This window comes from Strigops habroptila, chromosome 5, assembly GCF_004027225.2.
Source record: "Strigops habroptila isolate Jane chromosome 5, bStrHab1.2.pri, whole genome shotgun sequence".
NCBI lineage: Eukaryota > Metazoa > Chordata > Aves > Psittaciformes > Psittacidae > Strigops > Strigops habroptila.
Genome location: NC_044281.2, coordinates 43,648,416 through 43,667,057, shown reverse-complemented (window position 1 = coordinate 43,667,057; position 18,642 = coordinate 43,648,416). Strand labels below are relative to the sequence as shown.

At 40.0% G+C, this 18,642-nt stretch overlaps 2 protein-coding genes across 5 annotated transcripts in view; one reads left to right on the top strand and one right to left on the bottom strand.

Moving 5' to 3' along the window:
• The window catches only part of RIF1 (replication timing regulatory factor 1), a 35,524-nt gene extending 18,565 nt beyond the window's left edge, over window positions 1–16,959 (top strand). For 2 of the 4 annotated variants that reach the window (XM_030487854.1, XM_030487858.1), the window contains 17 exons: window positions 5–154; window positions 1,565–1,664; window positions 2,803–3,067; window positions 4,815–4,857; window positions 5,190–5,392; window positions 5,582–5,681; window positions 6,044–6,187; window positions 6,966–7,108; window positions 8,114–8,203; window positions 8,307–8,361; window positions 9,595–12,324; window positions 12,850–12,987; window positions 13,263–13,340; window positions 13,433–13,548; window positions 14,263–14,416; window positions 14,730–14,838; window positions 15,684–16,959. In XM_030487854.1, coding sequence (XP_030343714.1) covers window positions 5–154; window positions 1,565–1,664; window positions 2,803–3,067; window positions 4,815–4,857; window positions 5,190–5,392; window positions 5,582–5,681; window positions 6,044–6,187; window positions 6,966–7,108; window positions 8,114–8,203; window positions 8,307–8,361; window positions 9,595–12,324; window positions 12,850–12,987; window positions 13,263–13,340; window positions 13,433–13,548; window positions 14,263–14,416; window positions 14,730–14,838; window positions 15,684–15,904 — 4,839 coding nt within the window. In that variant the 3' untranslated portion in view covers window positions 15,905–16,959. The remainder of the gene's footprint in view (window positions 1–4; window positions 155–1,564; window positions 1,665–2,802; window positions 3,068–4,814; window positions 4,858–5,189; window positions 5,393–5,581; window positions 5,682–6,043; window positions 6,188–6,965; window positions 7,109–8,113; window positions 8,204–8,306; window positions 8,362–9,594; window positions 12,325–12,849; window positions 12,988–13,262; window positions 13,341–13,432; window positions 13,549–14,262; window positions 14,417–14,729; window positions 14,839–15,683) is intronic. The other 2 variants (XM_030487855.1, XM_030487857.1) reach the window with 2 other exon arrangements.
• Window positions 16,960–17,808: 849 nt separating this feature from the next.
• NEB (nebulin) overlaps window positions 17,809–18,642 on the bottom strand; it is a 128,701-nt gene continuing 127,867 nt past the window's right edge. Inside the window, exon 160 of the mRNA XM_030488081.1 lies at window positions 17,809–18,622. Within this exon, the coding sequence (XP_030343941.1) occupies window positions 18,449–18,622 (174 nt within the window). The 3' untranslated portion in view covers window positions 17,809–18,448. The remainder of the gene's footprint in view (window positions 18,623–18,642) is intronic.

Here is an 18,642-nt window from a genome sequence, read left to right as displayed (position 1 = left end):
AAAGCCAACTATGAAATCCTTGTTGCGCACTTGGTCAGACCTGTATAGAGCATTTGCTCGCTGTGCTGCTTTAGTTGCAACAGCAGAAGAAAACCTATGCTGTGAAGAACTTTGTGCCAAAATAATATCTGGGCTAGAAGGTGAAACTCCAGTAGTGAGTATAAACCAGTGATATTGAACTATAGCAGTTATATTTTAAATTAGATAAAATAACCTATTGTAAACTCTAATGTTGTGCTTTCTGTAAGTGTTTTGAGTGAGATTTAGATAAAGCTGTAACAAAATTCTGGTTTGCTAACAGGAGTTGATCTAGAAATTGATTGAAATAAAAGACTGAAAATAATGCTAAACCGTAAATATTAAAAGAGAAGTTAAGCAGTCTTTTGATTTGTATTCTAACTATTTAAGTAGAAATGGTTTAGCGAATATCATCATGATAAATATTATTTGTCCAGTTGAAATGTGTGTATTTATACAGTGACTTCAGGCTGAATTAACAAATGCCACAAAACCAGGCACTTGGATTAGGAAGGACGATGGAGTAGCCCTGTAGCATTCAGAAGGCAGAGCTTGCCATATTCCTGGTACCACCCACCTTGTACACTAAAATTTAAAGACTTTACTTCCAAAGCTTTGTCAAAGAGAAAGCTTTTGAAAAAGGAAGCCTTTACATTATCTTCTTGCCTGTTTGCAAGCCCACATCATGTGGGGAGATAAAGTGTCTGTAGGTGCCAGTGAACATCAGCTTTGCAACATGCTTCCAAATTGACCATATTTTGAAAAGAATACTGTGAAAAGAACAAATGAGAAACAGTTGAGAAAGAAAAATGGAATTTGAAAACCTGGAATTTGCAGGATTACAGCATTCTAACTTACTTTGGATGCTGCTGTATCCCAATTATAAGCTTCAGTTTTCACAAATTAATAATTAAGCAAGCTCAATTTAAACAACTTAAAGCTTCAGTATGTAAGTTATATTGAAACTAAACTTTCTTTGGCCCACACTATCAATGTTCCTTTTAAAAGCAAGTTTTGTTTTGTTTAGAAGAATTTGTGATGGACTGAGGGGGGGAAAAATACCTTTGACCCATCTTTTTCCATGTACCAGAAACCAGTTGCGCTTCCTGAATGCTAGTGACAACCTCATTGTTATGCCTGGAGTGACTTCTCTGAAAATCAGGCTTTGTGCAGTAACTGAACTTAAGTGCACACTGACATCTGGTGATGTGTTTTGCTGGAGACCTGGTGCCTTCAACTGTAATGCTTTTGATGCACCTTCTTAAATCTAGCACTTTTTTGCAGCTGCCTGTTACTGGTTTGCTTCTTCAGATAGTCCGTGCGCTTATGTCTTACTTGCGTAGCGTAGGAAGACTCACTCTTCAGCTTGTGTAAATGTGTGTATTTTAAAACGTAACCTTATCTGAGTCTACCTGATAACGTGGATGAATTTCATCTACTTTTAAATGTAAAAGCTGTTTGCATTGCTGTCCTGAATAGCCAGCATGATTTTTTCTGGCACCGTTGCTCTTTTGGGCTTTCCTTATGACTTCTGTTTCTTCCTCAGATGATTTCAATGATGGATGGTCTCACCCATATTGTATCAGTCATGGTTGACTGCATCAACTTTGCACCATACGGTACTAAATATCAGCCAAAACATAGATGTAAGAAAATACTTGAATATTGGGGTTTTCTGTGTCTTTATTTCAGAGTAGGTAAAAATTAAGTTTGTTGTAGATGCAGAAGTGATGACTGTAGGGTATCAGTGATCTGTATATGCTAACCATACTATCTAAGCACTGGAGGGACTGACAAAAAATCATAAAAAGGAACTAAAAATGTCACCCAGTATGGATATTTGAATATCAGATCTTTTCTGTTTGTTGAGCCGTGAAGCAGTTACTGTGTAGCCTGACAAAATGCATCTGTAACGGATGTAAATGTTGAGGCCACTTCTCAGTTCACTGTAAAACACGGCTGGTTTCTGAAGTAGGATTTGGTATTTTGGATCTTATTTCATTTTTGCATGTGAAATCTTCAGCTTTTGCTTTGTTCATGTGTAATCTGAGGCAGTAATGCTTGAACATAATCCACAGTCTAATTATGTAGTACCTGCCTAAAACTGACAATGAGCTTTCACGTAACATTTGAAGCTGCTTCACATAAAATAGTCAAGAATAGGTTTAACAGAAGACAAAAGGTCACTGTATGTGAAATGTTGTTTTGTTCCTTACTCCCATTTAGAACCACTAAGCTGAAGAAATAATTTACAAAATAATGTAATTCAGTATAAAACTCAGTGTTGATCATTTCTCTGCCCTATATGAGTTTGTTAAAGCAATAAGACATTGCGTTGGACTGCTGAAAGAATGAAATTATTTAATTGGAAATGCTGATAAGGAAAGCCACGATTGAAGCCCACACTTATAAATAAATAAACTACTGAAACTTGATTCTTCTACTTCCTTCCTCCCCTGTTCCAGAATTTTTGTACCAGCTAGCGTCTGTGGAGTGGTTGCTGTTTCTTTGCAAGTAGGCATTAAAGACACTTAAAAGCATCGTCATTTGTGTGACCAAGCATAAGTATAAATCAGAGGAATAGGAATCATATCTGTAGTGGGATTATAAAATGATGCATTAAAAATGTATGTCTAGTATTAGGTCTGGTTGTAAGTTGTATATAGATAAGAGTTTGGGAATCAAAGTTCATTTTCTCACGTAGACTAAAAGTTCAAATATGTTTTGTTGTAATGCATGCTTTTAGGTAGAAAAACCTAGTTTTTAAAACTGTTTTTATGTTAGCTCCACAGACACCTACAGATTGGTCTAAGAAGAAAAAGGAGCCCCTTGGAAAGCTTGCCTCTCTGTTTAAACTCCTGGTGATGTTACTAAACTCTTTCCATGTGTTCAGTTCCAAAGAAATCTGTTCAGAAACATTGGTCTCTGTTGGTCCTTCAATTATTGCTATTCTTCACAACATCATCAGCCGCGTTTCATTGCCTTCAGTGATTGGGACTATGTTTGCAATTTTTTCAAAACCCCTGGCAGTGTTTTATGAAAGAACAAAGTGAGTATTATAAGAACGGTTGGAAGACGGGATTCATTGTGTTGCTGCATATTGGTGAAATTTCGTGTGGTCTGTGGCAAGCCATGTATCTGAATAAACACAGCTCAGGGGGTTTCAGGGCATTAGTACTAAGAATTTTCAGCTCCTGCTGAGTCTCACTTTTGAGAGCATGTCTGTCACTAGGTTCATCTCACCTGGTAGGTGCAGGTTTCGTAGCACATCCACACACCACAGAAAGGATGGGTCTGCCAGGTAGTCGCTGAGAGCTCCCCGTTGCCTACAATTGCTGTGTAAACATGGAGTGCTGGCGCTGAGCGAAGGGGCAGCCTGACCCGCATGCTGCAGCGCGTCACCTTACAGCCCACAGTGCAGCCCTGCCTGCCACTGAGATTCAGTGGGGTTCAAACCCCCCACGCATGGGCAGCAGCCTCCATTGTAATGCTTGTCTTTAGGAATAAACCCAAACCTACCTAGTTGTACAAGAAAGGAAGCCCGCAGGCTTTCTGGAAGTCTGGTTGGTAAAACTGTTGTCTCTTCAGAGTGAATGTATTGTCATCTCTACATGACTGAAGTGGTTGGTTTCTGCCTGGTGTTTATTTTCACTACGGTGAAGATACTTATTAACAGTGATGTATTTTCTAGTGGGCAGGAACTGTGTAATGTTTTGTAGGAAATGGAGAAACCATAATTAGTTGATGCACACTGAAATTCTGGAAGTTTTTAAACAGAGGGAGGTACTGAGAAATGCTCCTTTGCTCACTGCTCTTTTCATGTGGCTTTGCTTTTTTAATTGTTACAGACTTTTCTTCCCAGGACATGATGGAATTATTAGGGGCTTGATGGGAGGGGGCTGGCAGAGGCTTGTCTCTGATCTGTTGATAATGCAAGAGTTGTACGCTTTGCTTGGGATAAGGAAAAGAGAACGGAGCACAGCTTTGGAGAGTTTGGGATAAGAGGATGGAATAGGATGGGGTGGGATGCTGCCAGTCAACCTGTAAGAGTTTTATTGAAACTTTACTGAAACTTGAAGCAGGGCTGCCACCTCTAACCTAAAATTCATCAGGAGTCCCTGTCTCATAGACAAGACCCTACTTGTTGCTGTGTTAGGTTGAGTTGAACGCTACCTCTCTCCATCTCCCATCTCATCTGCTTTGGTTTGAACATTGTCTTTCTTAGAATTAAAAGGGAGAAGTGAGTGCTGGATGTATAATGTTGAAGGAAGGCATATCCAAGCAAATACAAGTTTGGGGACCTCTTCAGGTTGGATGTCACAGGTTTATAAACTGAACTGCTAAATGCAGTTTTCTCACACTTTTCAGGATGGTGTATCCAGGCATTTATTTACATGAAATGACTTAATTTAGGCAGTGCTTCAGCTTTTTAATGCAGATATTTATGGGGTCTGGGAAATCTGTTTGGGGAGAAGGTTAAGAGCAACACAACGCAGTTAGGAGTTACTTCATAAGAAAACCTTTAATTTGAAGTTTGTACCAATTACTACTGTCTTTCCACTAGTTTCTCTTAAAGTTAACATGTAAGTATCAGGGGGGTTAAAGGATGAGCTTACTTGAAACTGTTCACATCAGGAAATGTTGTAATCACCCAGTGGGAGGGTAGTTTCACAACACTATTTCATTGAGTTGTATACTAAAACCAGTGTGCAGTGCTTGAGTGCATGATGTGTTTAATTCTTGTGCTTGGGATAAGTGAGATGGCAAAATCTGAACTTTTTTGTTTGTTTTGGCAGGCTTGCTGATGTATCTAAAGTATACAGTAATCTTAACAACAAGGTAAATTTGCTGGAGAAATAGCTGGGGTTTGGGAAAACGTGTGATACGAGAGTTTTGCCATTCCTTCTAAATTCTAAACAAAAATTAAAAGTACACTGAAGGTAGAGATTTAATTTTTAAATGATTTTTTTTTTCCCCCCTCTGAAAATGTAACTGAGGGGAGGACCACTAAACTTACCTGTTAGACTTCGTGTGGTGGGGTGTTTAAACTTTTTCTTTGCGCCATACTATTCTATGGGATAATGATTTTTAAATGTTGTAAACTTTTAAATAGTGAATATGTGAAATACTTGAATTAAATAAAACATCCTATTGTTTCTTCTCTCCCTCAGCTGGAAAAACTCCTGGCCGAGGTTATCCAGTGTTTACAGTCTCACTGCACTGGCTCTTACGATAGCAAACTGCTGGAGCAGATTTCACCGTTGCTCTGTGTAGCATTTCAGCATAAGAGCAAACAGATCCACAACCAGTGTTCCCACTTCTGGAATGCAACGTTCTCAAAGACTACATCATTGAAGTATCCTGAAGAGTTGAAGTAAGAGACATAGTTTTTTTATATTTATATATTTTTAAAGGAAGAGATCTCAGGTTATGTACAAATGACTTAGTATTGCTCTCGTCACTGTTTGTATTCTGCTTTTTGTGCAAGCCGGGATACCTGCTGGTCTTGTTCTGTACCTTCCCCCATCCCTTTATAAGTTTAAAATTCTTTTTTGTTGAACAGATCTGTGTTAAGCCAAGCCAAAAAGAAAATTCCACTCCTCCTGCCTGGTTTTGAAAGCATTGAGGGGGCCGAAGAATACAGTGGTCCATTTTCTGACGCGGTAAATATTTTGTTGACCCCATTGGGTGCTTCATTGTGTATAACTCTAGGGGAATCATTCAGAAGGTAGTGGCGAGGTCAGTTTTGATTTTTACTGTGATTGGCCTGCACTTGCCTCAGGTTTGGAATGACAAGCTATGCAGGTAAGTGCTGTCAGAAGACTGAGCTGGTCCTTAACAGTTTATGCATTTTAAATTGTGGGCTCTGCTAGCTTGTTTGAAATAATTAAGTTGTCCTCCACATAATTTAGAGGAAAATGGGAGTGTGGGTTGGCTTAGTTATAGAAATCAGTACACCTCAGGATGGGTTTGTGAGCTTGAGGTTTCTCCATACAATGCATTCAGTGTATTTTTCTTTGAATAGATGGAAAATTCACAGCTGGATGCAAAGATAAGTGGAATGGAAGTAAAGTTGGGTCAGAACCGAGGCTCTATATTGGCACAGATGAGTGAACAAAAAGACGAAGTAAAAGACAAGTCTAGTAATGTGCAAGTGACATCTGCAAAGGTGAGGTGTCTGCAGATGGGTGTGAGAGTCAAATCATTCTGTTCTGTACCGGAATGTCCTGTGTGTTGCTGCAAATGTTCAGTAAAAAATAGTGACTTTTGTGATGCTGAAACATTTTTCTTTCAAACTTATGCTGTATAGCACACTTCAGTTAAATTTTCCTGCTAAAATTCTCTGCTGAGTTTACAGATTGCTGAGTTTTAAGGAGGGCTGCTTGAGGGATGGGGGGAGTGGCAACCATATACAAAATTCACCCTTTGGTCTGGGTGCAGTTTGTGACCAATTCAGGTCCTGAGATGGGTCTTGGTCCTGGTAGACCTGTGCTGCATGCTCTGAATTGGTTACACACACTAGGGAGCATGGATGTTGTATTCCTAAGGAATGGCTGACTTAGTCTAACAGCCGTAAATAATATCCCCCAGGAGCACTGAGGTACCTTCCCCTCTTACAGGCTTTGAACTTCAAGATGCCAAAGTGCAGGAGCTTGCTTACGGGCATGGTGGAGGGGCTGCAGGATCTCTCCTCAGTGGTAGTGTTGGGGGGTAAAAAATCACTCGTGAAGAAAATCATCACCTAGTGAGGGATTTGTGTCAGTTAATATTTTTGTAGTATATTTTTATATATGTATATATACATATATAAATATATATATGTAACCACTGCAAGAATAGTGGTTATTTGATAACTGTTCCATTTAGGATGACTGTACCTGAAGTAGGAAAACACTTCCAGTTCCTCTGGTTTGTTTCTAATTTTTTTTTTATTTTCCTTTCTGTAGTTGAAACTAGAATTTTCATCTTCAAAGGCTAAAAGTGAGATACTTTTGGAAGAAGAGAAATCCATTGATTTTGTGTATATTCCTCCAGAAACAAAAGCAAGAGTACTGACTGAACGTCAAAAAGAAGTGCTTAGGTCAAAGAGGTCTGTGACTTACTCTGTTGTAAACTTAATGTGGAATATCATTACACTGAGTATGTCAGATTGACAGAATTTCAATTTCTGTATCAGACTATTATAGGCAATTAAGTCTTACTCTTCTATACAAGTTACAAAGTTTAAAGCTAACAAAGTTCCTTGCGTTACTATTTTAAAGCAACCAAATTACTCTCTGATCTAAAGCTCCTATTTTGATTAAATATACTCTCTGTTAATTGTTAGGAGTTTGGTAATTTTGAGTTTGCATTTTTAATTCACAACTTCTGCCATGTGAAATGGAAGATGTAATTTTTCTTAAATCATTGAAAAGTTTTTTACCTGATCTGAAGGAAAGACTTCTAAATTTGAAGAGACAGCTTGTGTCAGCAGCATATCTCAAATTAGGATATTCCCAAGACTCATCTTAATTGCAAGGGAATGCTTAGAATTATCCTCTTTTTAATATGAGAAAATAATGCTCAGAGTATTTTCAGGCAGCAAAAACACAGGGTAAGCAAAATTTATGTACAGTGGTGCTTGACAGGAACTCGGTTGGATTCTATATGTGAATTAGTTCTTTGCAGAGTGGGATGCCAACCACAGCTTTTTTCTCCAAAAGCATGTTCAAAATGAAAAAAGATTTAACGCAACTGACAAGAGCAGTCTGGAAATAAGGCGATATATCATGCCCTGGTTCCACTTTGCAGTTTGCCATGCCAGTTGGGGTGTGAGGTTGTATCAGCCAGTTGCAATATTGCATATTTCCTGCCCAAACCAGAGAGTGGAGTGTGCAGCTGCAGTGCCTCTGGACACTTCACATACACTGCGCTGCTCTTTGTGCAACAGCCCCTACTGGGGTGCTTGTTGCTGTTCAGGTGGTCTTTAGAGTTTGACATTCAGTCCGCCTCATACAAGCATCTGCTCTCTTGCGATGAATGTGTTACACTACCCTGTCCTCCTTTCAGTTTTTCAATAAAAGAATCTGACTTCCTGTTTCTGGTTTTGTTTCAGAGTTGATATTCCTGCTATGTACAACAATTTGGATGCATCACAAGATAGTACCTTGTTTTCTCAGTACACTCAAAGCCAGGAAGATTCTTTGTAAGTAAAGGTGGACAGTGTATGCATGAAAAGGGGCCAGTGTGTACATTGAAGGTGTCCTCCCTTTCTGCAACACTCCTAACTCAAGTAACTTCTATTTCAGGGAAAAATCATCTTTAATAGAAAATGCAAAAGAAGATACTAAAACCAAGCCTCAGGTAATTTCACATTGTCTTATAGTAATTAAGATACCAGAATAATAACCATGCTGGTGATGTTTTCTTCATGTTAGTAGCTCTGGTAATTAAGGGCATAAATCTTTTATTATTGGCTATGATACGGTTTTAAGATTGATTTGGAAACTCTTCAAACAAAAAGAAACACCCTCAAATGTATTAGCTCACAGGAATAATTTCCTTTCTCTGTGTTGATTAACCTGTAAGAATATCTTTTCTTTCTTTGGTGTCCACTATTTCTTCCATGCCAGAATGATACTGACACAGGCTCTGTGACTGTGGAATACGCTGATAGCGATTGTGATTTGTATTTCATTCTCATCACCGGATGAGAATTCAATACTGTTGTCAGAGGGTTTTGTGCTGTGTTCTGCTTTGCATAATTTAAATCAGAAAGGGCCAATCATTATGCATTTTGACTTCATTTCAAAATGGGAGGATTCATATAATTAGATGTAGTGTGGATGTATTTAAGTTACACAGCTACAGGTATTGTAGGGACTTGTGGTCAGTCATGTCTGTGTGCTACCACTGACTAATATTTTAGTGGGGTGAAAATACCCCAGACCTGCAGCACAGACTTACTGTGGCTTGCTCCGGTGCTGTATGTCTATGATTTAGTAATCACAACACTGTTGCCTTCTCTTCCATAACACTTTTTTCCCTAGTGGATGTGTTTTGGTATACATGATTCTTCTGTAATTATTTGCACTGTTAAAAGTCTTAATGTTAATTTCTATGTTACTCTAGCAGATCACGCTTTTAACGGCTTTGCTAAATTTCCACATTCTGAACTTCTTTTGGATGAAGTTGTAAGGGCCTCAGGGCATTAAATAGTAGATTTTGGAACTTGGAAGTCCTAAATACAGATTTATTCCCTTTAGGAGAGGAGTTGCCTTAAGCAGCTATAGTTCCAAACAGACAGTAGGTGAAATACAGCAGAATTTTCATAAAACCTGTTTGAGTAGTAGGTTTGTTAGTATCTGGCAAAACTTAAATAAAACAGTTTTGCAGTTCTTCATGTTTTGGGATTAAATGACTTTAAAAAAAAAACCCAACAAACCACAAGCTTTGTCTTTCATAACTACTGAAGGACAGACAATAAAATAATTGGAAAGAAGGGTGGTTTGTTGTTTTCTATTCCACCAGAGCTGGTTTTTTAATATTTTGTTCATAGCAAAACTACAATATTTTCTGTTTATATTTTTGGGACAGGAAGAAAATGCAAAGAGTGAAGGATGCACCAACAAATCAGATAATCCTCTTAAGAATGCTGCCTATGTGAACAAATCACCTCTTACTCACCTAGAAGAGAGCTCAACTTTAAACAGTGAGGGAGAATCAAGAAGGGAGACAACTGGGATGATTCTGGAGGAGCCATCAGCTGGAGAGGGATTAGAAGGAAGTACTGTGGAAACGGCTTCAAAGGAGCTCTTAGCAGGGAACGAAAACACTTCAAATGTTAGCAACAGTTCAACTTCAAGTGACATAATTTCTGGAACACCACAGCCTGCAAGTCGACGGCAGTCTTTTATTACTTTGGAGAAATTTGGTAGTTCAGAGAACAGACCCTTCAGCCTTTCAGCATTGAATGGTATATCAGAGATGTCCGGAGGTGCTTCTATGACAGGTAAACAGGAAAAGACTAGTGCTAAATCAGAAAAATCTGGAGAAGAAAATAAAAAGCCTACAAAATCTGAACAAATATTTACTGCAATACGAAGGCTGACTCGCAGGCAGAGTAAAATGGAGCACCAAGGGAATAAGCAGTCCAAGTCATTAATCAGGTCAGAACAAGAGAAAAGCGTACAAGAGTCTTGTGCTTCGAAAAATATAAAAAATAATCTGTCTTCTGCAGTAGAAGACGTGGAACGAAGTCTCCTTGCTCAGTCCCAAGTTCTCCATTCTACAGAACTAGAAATTAAAAGAGCTGAAGATCTGATAGCAGAAACAGAAAAGACCCAGGCATTAGATACCGATTCTAAAGAAAATACACCCCCAGAGACGACCGTGTCATCCGACCAGGTCACAAGCGATGACAGTCAGGCTCCACATGCGTCTCCTAGTCAGAAAGCACTAAGACGTTCTTCAAGACGGCGGTCAGAAACTGTAGAAAGTACAGCAGCTAGTCAAGATAAGGAAGATGGCCACCAAAAGAGAGACAGATGCAAAGACAACGAAAAATCTGGGCAGAAGAAGGTGCCACAGGCTAAAGATGATGTATCCCAAAAGCAGAAAGCAGTTTCTGGGAAAGCTACGGAAAATACGAATAAAGAAAGCAACCTACACGAGAGAACTGCAGAGGACCGTAACTCAGAGGAGTCTCCTGCTTCAGCAGGCCCTGATGAGGAAGTGAACAAGAGTGCTAGGAGGTCAGAAGAGAACTTGAAGGCTGACACAGAAGGTCAAGACTGTAGTTCAAGTACAGCAGGTCAGAAGATGGAACGCCCACGATACCACACAAGAAGAGCTTCACAAGGATTGCTTTCCAGCATAGAAAATTCAGAGGCTGATGGCTCTGAGGGCAAGGAAGAAAGCATGAGGAAGAAAAGGTCTGCCAAAGCGAAAAATAGGAGTGATTTTCTTGAAGGTAAATTAAAAGATCTACAGCCGGGAAGCCATAGCCATGAGGTGTCTTCCCAAAGAAACGAAACAAAGGATCTGTTGGAAGCAAGAAAAGGTGAGCTGAGCTGTGAAGTCAGCACAGATGCTGCACTGACATCTGAACCGTGTGGCCCGAAGACCCAAGTGATTCCCACAGATGCTAGCAAAGCCATGGGATCTGCCAGCTCGAAGGGTTCATCTGGTGTGCAGAACGGCAGCGTGGAACAGAACAAGAGGCACACACTGGTGGAATCGGTCACCAACCCATGTGTAGCTGATCCAGATTTGAAAGCAGCAGAGAAAGATGAAGACATTGTGAAGCGAACAGTTGTAGAGGACTGTCATGCAACTGTTCTGCCTGAATCTGTACCTGCAGCAAATGCTTCAGGTGGTGATCTTTCCTTTTCACAAATACCTGAGTGTCAGCACAAAAGAAGCAAAAGGCTGAAAAAACCAAAGAGCTGTGACTGCTGTAACAAAAAGTCAAAGCAAGAAGTAATGTCGTTGACTGAATTAAAAAATGGGAACACTCATGAACTGAGTGAGCCCCAAATCACCCCAGTTCAGACTCCTGGAAATACATCAGAGATGTCCAGTAATTCAGATTTTGACAAGAGATTGTCCATGGCACCTTGTGCAATGAGCACTCCACTGCATCCTCCTAAGGAGCCTAGTGCCCTTAACTTGGAAAGAGAGGGATCATCTGAGGATAACCTGGAAGGAAAGAGCTCTGTACTGGAGGAGGATCTAGAAAATCCAGTATGTGTAGCAGGTGAAATCACTGACTCTGTATTGGAAATAAAAGAACCTGCTGATGAGGATGGCCAAACTGAACAGTGTCTGTCCAAGTGTGTGCCAGAGGAGCCTGGTGGCAGCGATCTGATTGCAGGGAATCAAGATGAAGAACCAGGAGCTACAGAGGAAGAAATCAGTCTGAATGAACAACTGGAGGAGATACCTGAGGCACTGGTTGATGTTAGCAAGCCTGAGGAAAAACAGATGAATGAGCTAGAAAGCAGTTGGGATGATAAAGAAGTAGCTGAGAATGCTGTGGGAGAAATGTGTGTTAATCAAGATAAAGAGATAAAGGAGGAATTAGAGGAAACTGAAATTACAGTCCCTCAAAATATGGCCTTGGACAAAGGAGATGCAGTAGAAAATAACATTGTAGATTCACCTCAAAAGCCGGAAGATGATGCTTCTTTAGTGGTAGTTAATGAAAGCCCTAATGGTATGCAGGCACGCTGCATGTGGTCTCCTTCAGCTTCTCCATCTACAAGTATTTTAAAGAGAGGTGTAAAAAGAAATCAAGATGATGATTCCCTGTCGCCCACTAATAAGGTACTACGATGTGATTCATGATGTGATGCTTGCAGTTCATTTGGTTCATAATCAGGATGTGTAACAGTGTCTGCAGTGTAATGAGTTTCAAATATTTTGAATTATTGACTGTATTTTTTGTTGTAAATGATGTTATGCTGAAGACGTAGAGATTTCTTTTTGAAATGTGCAAGCCCTGACAGGCCTGTGTTATCACAGGGCTAGGGGTGGGGAGTTGTATTTTCAAAACAGAGCCCAAGTCTAGGCTGCTGCCTGTGCTGCGGTGCGACACATCACTGCAGAACTGCTGTAATCAGTCAGGGTCTTGGCACCGGGGTTTGAGCAGCTTAACAAAATGCATTTGCTGTTCCTTTCAGCAGTGAGTAAGCCACGCTTCCTGTCCTCACTGAAACACTATCTGTGTCATTCGAGAACATTAATGACTTTTATTTCAAATGGAGCTGTTCTGTCTCCTCAGACTTACTTCCCCAGAGTGTGGTGGTTTGAGTTCATGCTATAAAAACTACTTCTCTTTTCTAAAAACAGATTCGTCGAGTCTCTTTTGCAAATCCAATTTATCAAGAAGGACTGGCAGATGACATAGATAGAAGAAGCCCTGTCATTAGATCCCACTCTTCACCATCTTCCCGAAGTCTTAAAATTTTATCTAATATTCAGGCCAAGGTAAATTCTGTTACTTCTGTTCTGTATGTCACAAGTACTCGCGGTTCTTGTTTATTATCAGTAATGTTGCTTTAGTATGTGTTACAATTATAAGAGCAGAGAATAAGTACAGGTAAGAAACCTTACTGATGTAAGGTGTAGCTGTAACTGGTTTAGCCTGATTCTGTTACTCCTCTCTGAAGACAAGCGTGCTCTGAGATCTAGATAGCTAGGATCTTACAATTAACTGAATTCCTGTGATCCTGAGAGATATCTTTTCCTCTTTTTCTATCCAGCATATTACCACTCCAACCAAAGGATTTCTGTCCCCAGGATCTCGTAACCCTAAATTTAAGAGCTCAAAGAAGTGTTTAGTAAGATGTGCTTTGGTTCATGTATCTCTTCTATTTTTTCCCATACTCAGTTGTGTGATAGTCAATTTAATAATTTTTCTGTATTATTCAAGATCACAGAAATGACTAAGGAGTCACTGCCTGGCCCCATGGAATGCATGTATCCTGCGTTAGTTGGCTGCAAAGCGCCAGTCGATGTAATTTTACCTCAGATTACATCAAACATATGGTAAGTGGATTGTTGCTTTTGAAGATGACAATTTAATAGAAACAGAATTCTTACCAAACCTACGAAGCCAAATTTTCTGATGCAGAATGTGATAACTTGGAGACATCTTTCTGCAAGGTTTTTTTTAAAGGAGAGAGGTTATTTTGGTGGGGAGAGACTTAACTGTTTTGGAATTATTCAAGTCATCTTTTTTGTAAGAATATGAAAAGCTCACATCCAGGAACACCAGGAGCTTTCTCCACTTCATATGGCAGAGCAGACTGATCTTTGTGACTATCTGTAGCAAAGCAGCTGGAGCTTTCTGTGTCCTGAAGGAGAAGCAGGATTTTGGGAAAAAACCTACATTTCAAATGCAAGAAAGGCCACGTGCTCAGCTAGTTTGGGTTCCAATCTGAATTTTGGTAACTTGTCGTGACAAACTATAGACATGCAGTGGGAGCTGCTAAGAATGGCTGTGGCTAGTATGTTCAGCTCCTTTTCTTTCCACTCCTGTTACATGTGAGTGGGCTTTAGAATGCTAGTCGTTGATGGATGTAGGATAAACTGCAGAAAGGTGTGCTTCTGCAGCCAGAATGTCATTTGCATCTTGGTTTTTCCTTCACTTATGTGCGTGTGAACCAGCATTCATATAAGATTCCTTTCTGCCCCACCATGCCAGGCAGAAAGGACTTGAATTCCAGATAATAATCTGTTTTTCCTTCTCCCCTGCTGCAGCGCCAGAGGCTTGGGGCAGCTTATTCGAGCAAAGAACATTAAGACAGTGGGTGATCTGAGTACTTTGACAGCATCAGAAATCAAAACTCTTCCCATCCGCTCTCCGAAAATTTCCAATGTTAAAAGAGCTCTGAAAGGCTATCATGAGCAACAGGTAAAGTTTAATTTTAGTACCCAAAAAGCCAGTATTGGCCTAATGCACTGCTAACATCCATCATGAGGAATAACATTATTATTATCCATCATGAGGAATAACATGATTTCCCCTGTTAGAAATAGCACTTTAAAATGTTAACCTCTACCTGTCACAGTCACCTGGGAATTCAAGGTACAGAAGACTTGGCTTACAATATTATTAACAGGAATAATGATTGTATCTAGTATGAGGTTAAAACATGTCCCACCATGTAATCTTATTTTTGTTTCTCTGAAAATGCATTTTTTGTTCTTTCCCAAAAATTCTTCAGGTAAAATCTCGAGGATTTGAGGAAATGGTAGTGCTTGAAGACACAGAGAAGCCTATAAGTAATGTAGAAGATAAATCTCTTTCTGTAGAGGAAGAAAAACTTGCAACAGGTAAATATTGCTGGGGTTTTGCTTAGGATTGGGGTGTTTCTGCTATATTGCTGCTTTCATTCTCCTATGGGAACACTTGATTTTTTTTAAATATTACAAATATTAGCACATTATATAGGTGTTTGACTTAGCCACTTTGTGACACACTGTGACAATGGCTTTTTAAAGCCTGTTACATATTTTGAGGGAAGGATGCTGGTTTTCCCTAAATAAGCTTGAATAAGCATGGAAAGAACAAATTAGGCAGGGCTCTAAGTACTTAATTTTCTGAATCCCACAGCATGTTCTGTCCTGAGCTGTTTAATGGTGTAGTAACGGCTATGGCTTTGGGCATGCACAAAAACAAGCAAGATGAAGCAGAGGTAGTTCGGTGGTGCCTCATCTGGAGGTGGTGGAAGAGGAGGGGGTTAATTCCCTGGATACCCAGTTTGGATTTGGTTGCCTAGCTTTTCATTTGAATTCTTCCATGCGTTTTTGGAGTTTGGCCTGGTAGCTCAGAGGAACCCATGTTTGTGCTTCCTACGAGATACCTGAAGCATTTGTTTACCTAAAGAACAAAGAAGTGGTCAGTAACTTCTCCTCAGCTGCCCAGTTTCAGAGTCTGGCACTGGCAGTATCTGAATCAAACACTTTCATGTCTTTCCTTAATTTTATTGTACAAAGGGTAAAGAAGGGTAGCGTGGAGTCCTGAGGGCTGCCTCTGTCAGAAGCTCTCATTGTGTGGGACAACTACTTTATAGACTGCTTGAATATATTACTTAGTACAAAAGAAGCTGTAACATAACTCTGCTTAGGTTTAAATCCAGACAGGCAGACTGCCCTGCCCTACTGTCCTTCCTTTTCAGATTTGATTGAACCCATTGTCGTGAACACAAATGACCAGCCCCCTGCAGATCTGATGAGCCAGATTGATGCGCTTGTTGCTCAGCTGAGCGCTGAAGACCTTCACAGCTATTCAGGCAGCCAGCTTTTTGAGATGCAAGAAAAACTTGTTGGCATGACAAACTGTATCATGAAAAATCTGCAGGCTCGCTGGAAGTCGCCACCCCATGAAAATTCAGATTAGGTGCTTACCATTCCTAAGTAAGGAGAATTTTGTTACAACAATTTCTGCCAAACCCTTCTTTTCTTACTGGTGAATTATTCCTTAAACTGTGCATTTTGTACTGTAAAAGATTTTTTAACACCTATGTGAGAAAAATGTATGATGTTGGGGTTTTTTTTTTTCCTTTTTATTTTTTTGGGGTGTTTTTGTTGGGGTTTGTTTTGTTTTATTTTTAGGTTTTTTTTGGGTGGGCTTTTTTTTTTTTTTTTTGGTTGTAATTTGTGGGATTACTCATTCGCTACTAGAGGTATTTGTATTGTATTGCTATGCATATTTCTTTCAGGTAGTGAAAGAAAACTCGACAAAGTTGTGCAATAGCAAAGACTGTGAAACCAAACCAACAAAGTAGTTAAATTATTTTTTCAAATCTTAAGTGTTCTTACTGCTGCAAACTCATGGTATTTGGTAAGAGATCGATCTCATGGCTCCACTCGCCTGCTGCCCCCTTGGCTTCCTCTGAAGCTGCTGACACCCTGACAGATGGCGGCAATCTCTCAGCACAGTGTTTTGTATTGAGATAAGATGTGCTTAATTCCGTACCCCAGCAACAGTCCAGGAACCTGGTATTTGACAGCCAGGAGGCATCTATTTTTGCATGTATTTTTCTAAGAATCACACTAAGAAGTTGATAATGAAATGTGCCCTTACAGTCAAAAGACTTTGCAGAATGTCTCAGGCTTTTCCCCATGTTCTTTGTTTGCAGCAGTTCTCCTTCTGTAGAGAAGACTTTTCCCTTGGGAAATGAATAAATTTGACAAGAGCTCTTTGTATATTGTGTACAGACTTACAGCCAATGTTGGTTAATAACTTATGATTTTGAGTTATAATTGCATGGAATGCATTGCTGCTTCTCAGAGACCTTCAGAGAGAGTTCCTGGTTTTTACTCTGGAAATCTAATTTGTATATATTGTTCTGTAGCTACCAAAATGAACATGTATTGAAAGGAATTGCTGCAGCTGGTTTTAGAACTTACACATGGGCAAATAAAAGAGCAGATAGTTCCCAGACTTGTTAATGGTATTGTGGTTTTAGTTTGTTGTTTTTTCCCTTCAGCCGTGTTTAGCCCTCCCTGAGCATTGCTTTGGATCCACAAGCTGGGAGAGCTGAACTGCTGCCTTAAGGTAGGAGCAGGTCCTTGAGGACCTGGCAGTAACTTGTCATCAGAACTCTCAATATTCTTTGCTCTGTTCATGCATCTCATGAAGACAGTGAATGGGACAAAGAGGTGTCTTGGTGCTGTGACATGAACAGTGCCAGTGATGAGTTGTTGGCAGGTTTTCTTGCTTTCTTGAAAATATTATTTTGGTTCCAAGTCTGCCATCTCAGGCTTGTTCAACTCTTGTGTCCAGTGCCCTGCACATATAAGGATGTTCCTAACACATCTCGAAAGGGCGTTAACATCTTTGTTTAACTAACGAATGCCCTTCAGTGCTGGCAGTCCTGAACCCCACATTGAGGAAGGACGTTTCACTTTCAAGCTGGCTGTGTACACCATGACATGCCATGAATTCCCTTTGAACTCTGAATTCCTCAGAGTTCATGTTGCAGTTCCTTCTACTGCTAACCTGTTTTTAATCTTTAGTCTCTCTTGGACACAGTATACAGTGATTTCTTACTTCCTTCTTTCTCGGAAACCAGCTGGCACCAACTGCTTCAGTAGAGGAAGCCAATAACCCTTGTGTTCAGGTATGATACAACTTGTCCAGCTTCATCCAGAGCCCCTCAGTTTCTTGTGGCTGTTGCATCCTCCACCACCTCCTGGGTTCTTTCCCTTTCTCAATAGTTTTCTGAACAAAGCCAGTTTGTTGTGAGATTGATTCCCACTCTTCAGCATGAGTGAATGAAGCAAGCATACTGCAGAAACATTAGCTTTATTTAGGCACTAATTTACAAGTAATAATAGCTTTTGACCCCAGAACAGTTGCATGAAAATCACGTGCACAAGAGCTCAGCAAGCAGAAGGACAGGCTTTCGGGTTGGGGTTTGGTTTCCCCACCAGCCCCAGATAAATGTTGGTTTGAGATACTAAGCTTAAATATTGCTTGTATTGAAAAGAAGTGAATAAATTCAAACATTTTAGAATAGCCCAGAAAAATACTCTCTCTATGGGAGAATGAATAAAGTAATATTTGGTAATCTTAGTCATAAGTACATGTAGAGAACTTTGGAGAGACTGAGCTGGATCATGTTCCGGCATAGTGGTGCTTGAAAGTTCCAGGCAATATTTTTAAAATGTAGGGTGTTGCTTTTTTTGGCATTGGAAGAAATAGCGTTCTGAGCAATGCCTGGTAGTGTGCTTACAGGTGGTAGTTTTCAAATATGTTTTGGAAGGATGTTTCAAGAGTATTTTGCTCTGCAGTTACTTTTTTCCCCCACACAGTTCATAAGGCGCTATCAACATGGAAGACAATAAGGCACTTTGGAGAAAGTGTTACAGACCCTTTCCTAAGGCTCCGGCATGTCCATGCCATGCTGATGTGCTTTATGGGAAGAGGTGGTTGGGTTTAGACAGCTTCTACATAATTGGCAGGCAGCATGCCAGTCTTGCCGGTTCTCTGGACGGTGCCATACATCCAGCCTTCATCAATGGATTGTACGTTTACAATTGTGTCACCGTCTTTGAAGGAAACTTCATCAGAATCAGCTGCCATATAGTCATACATGGCCCGGTAGGTCTTCTGTCAGGTTTAAGGAGGGG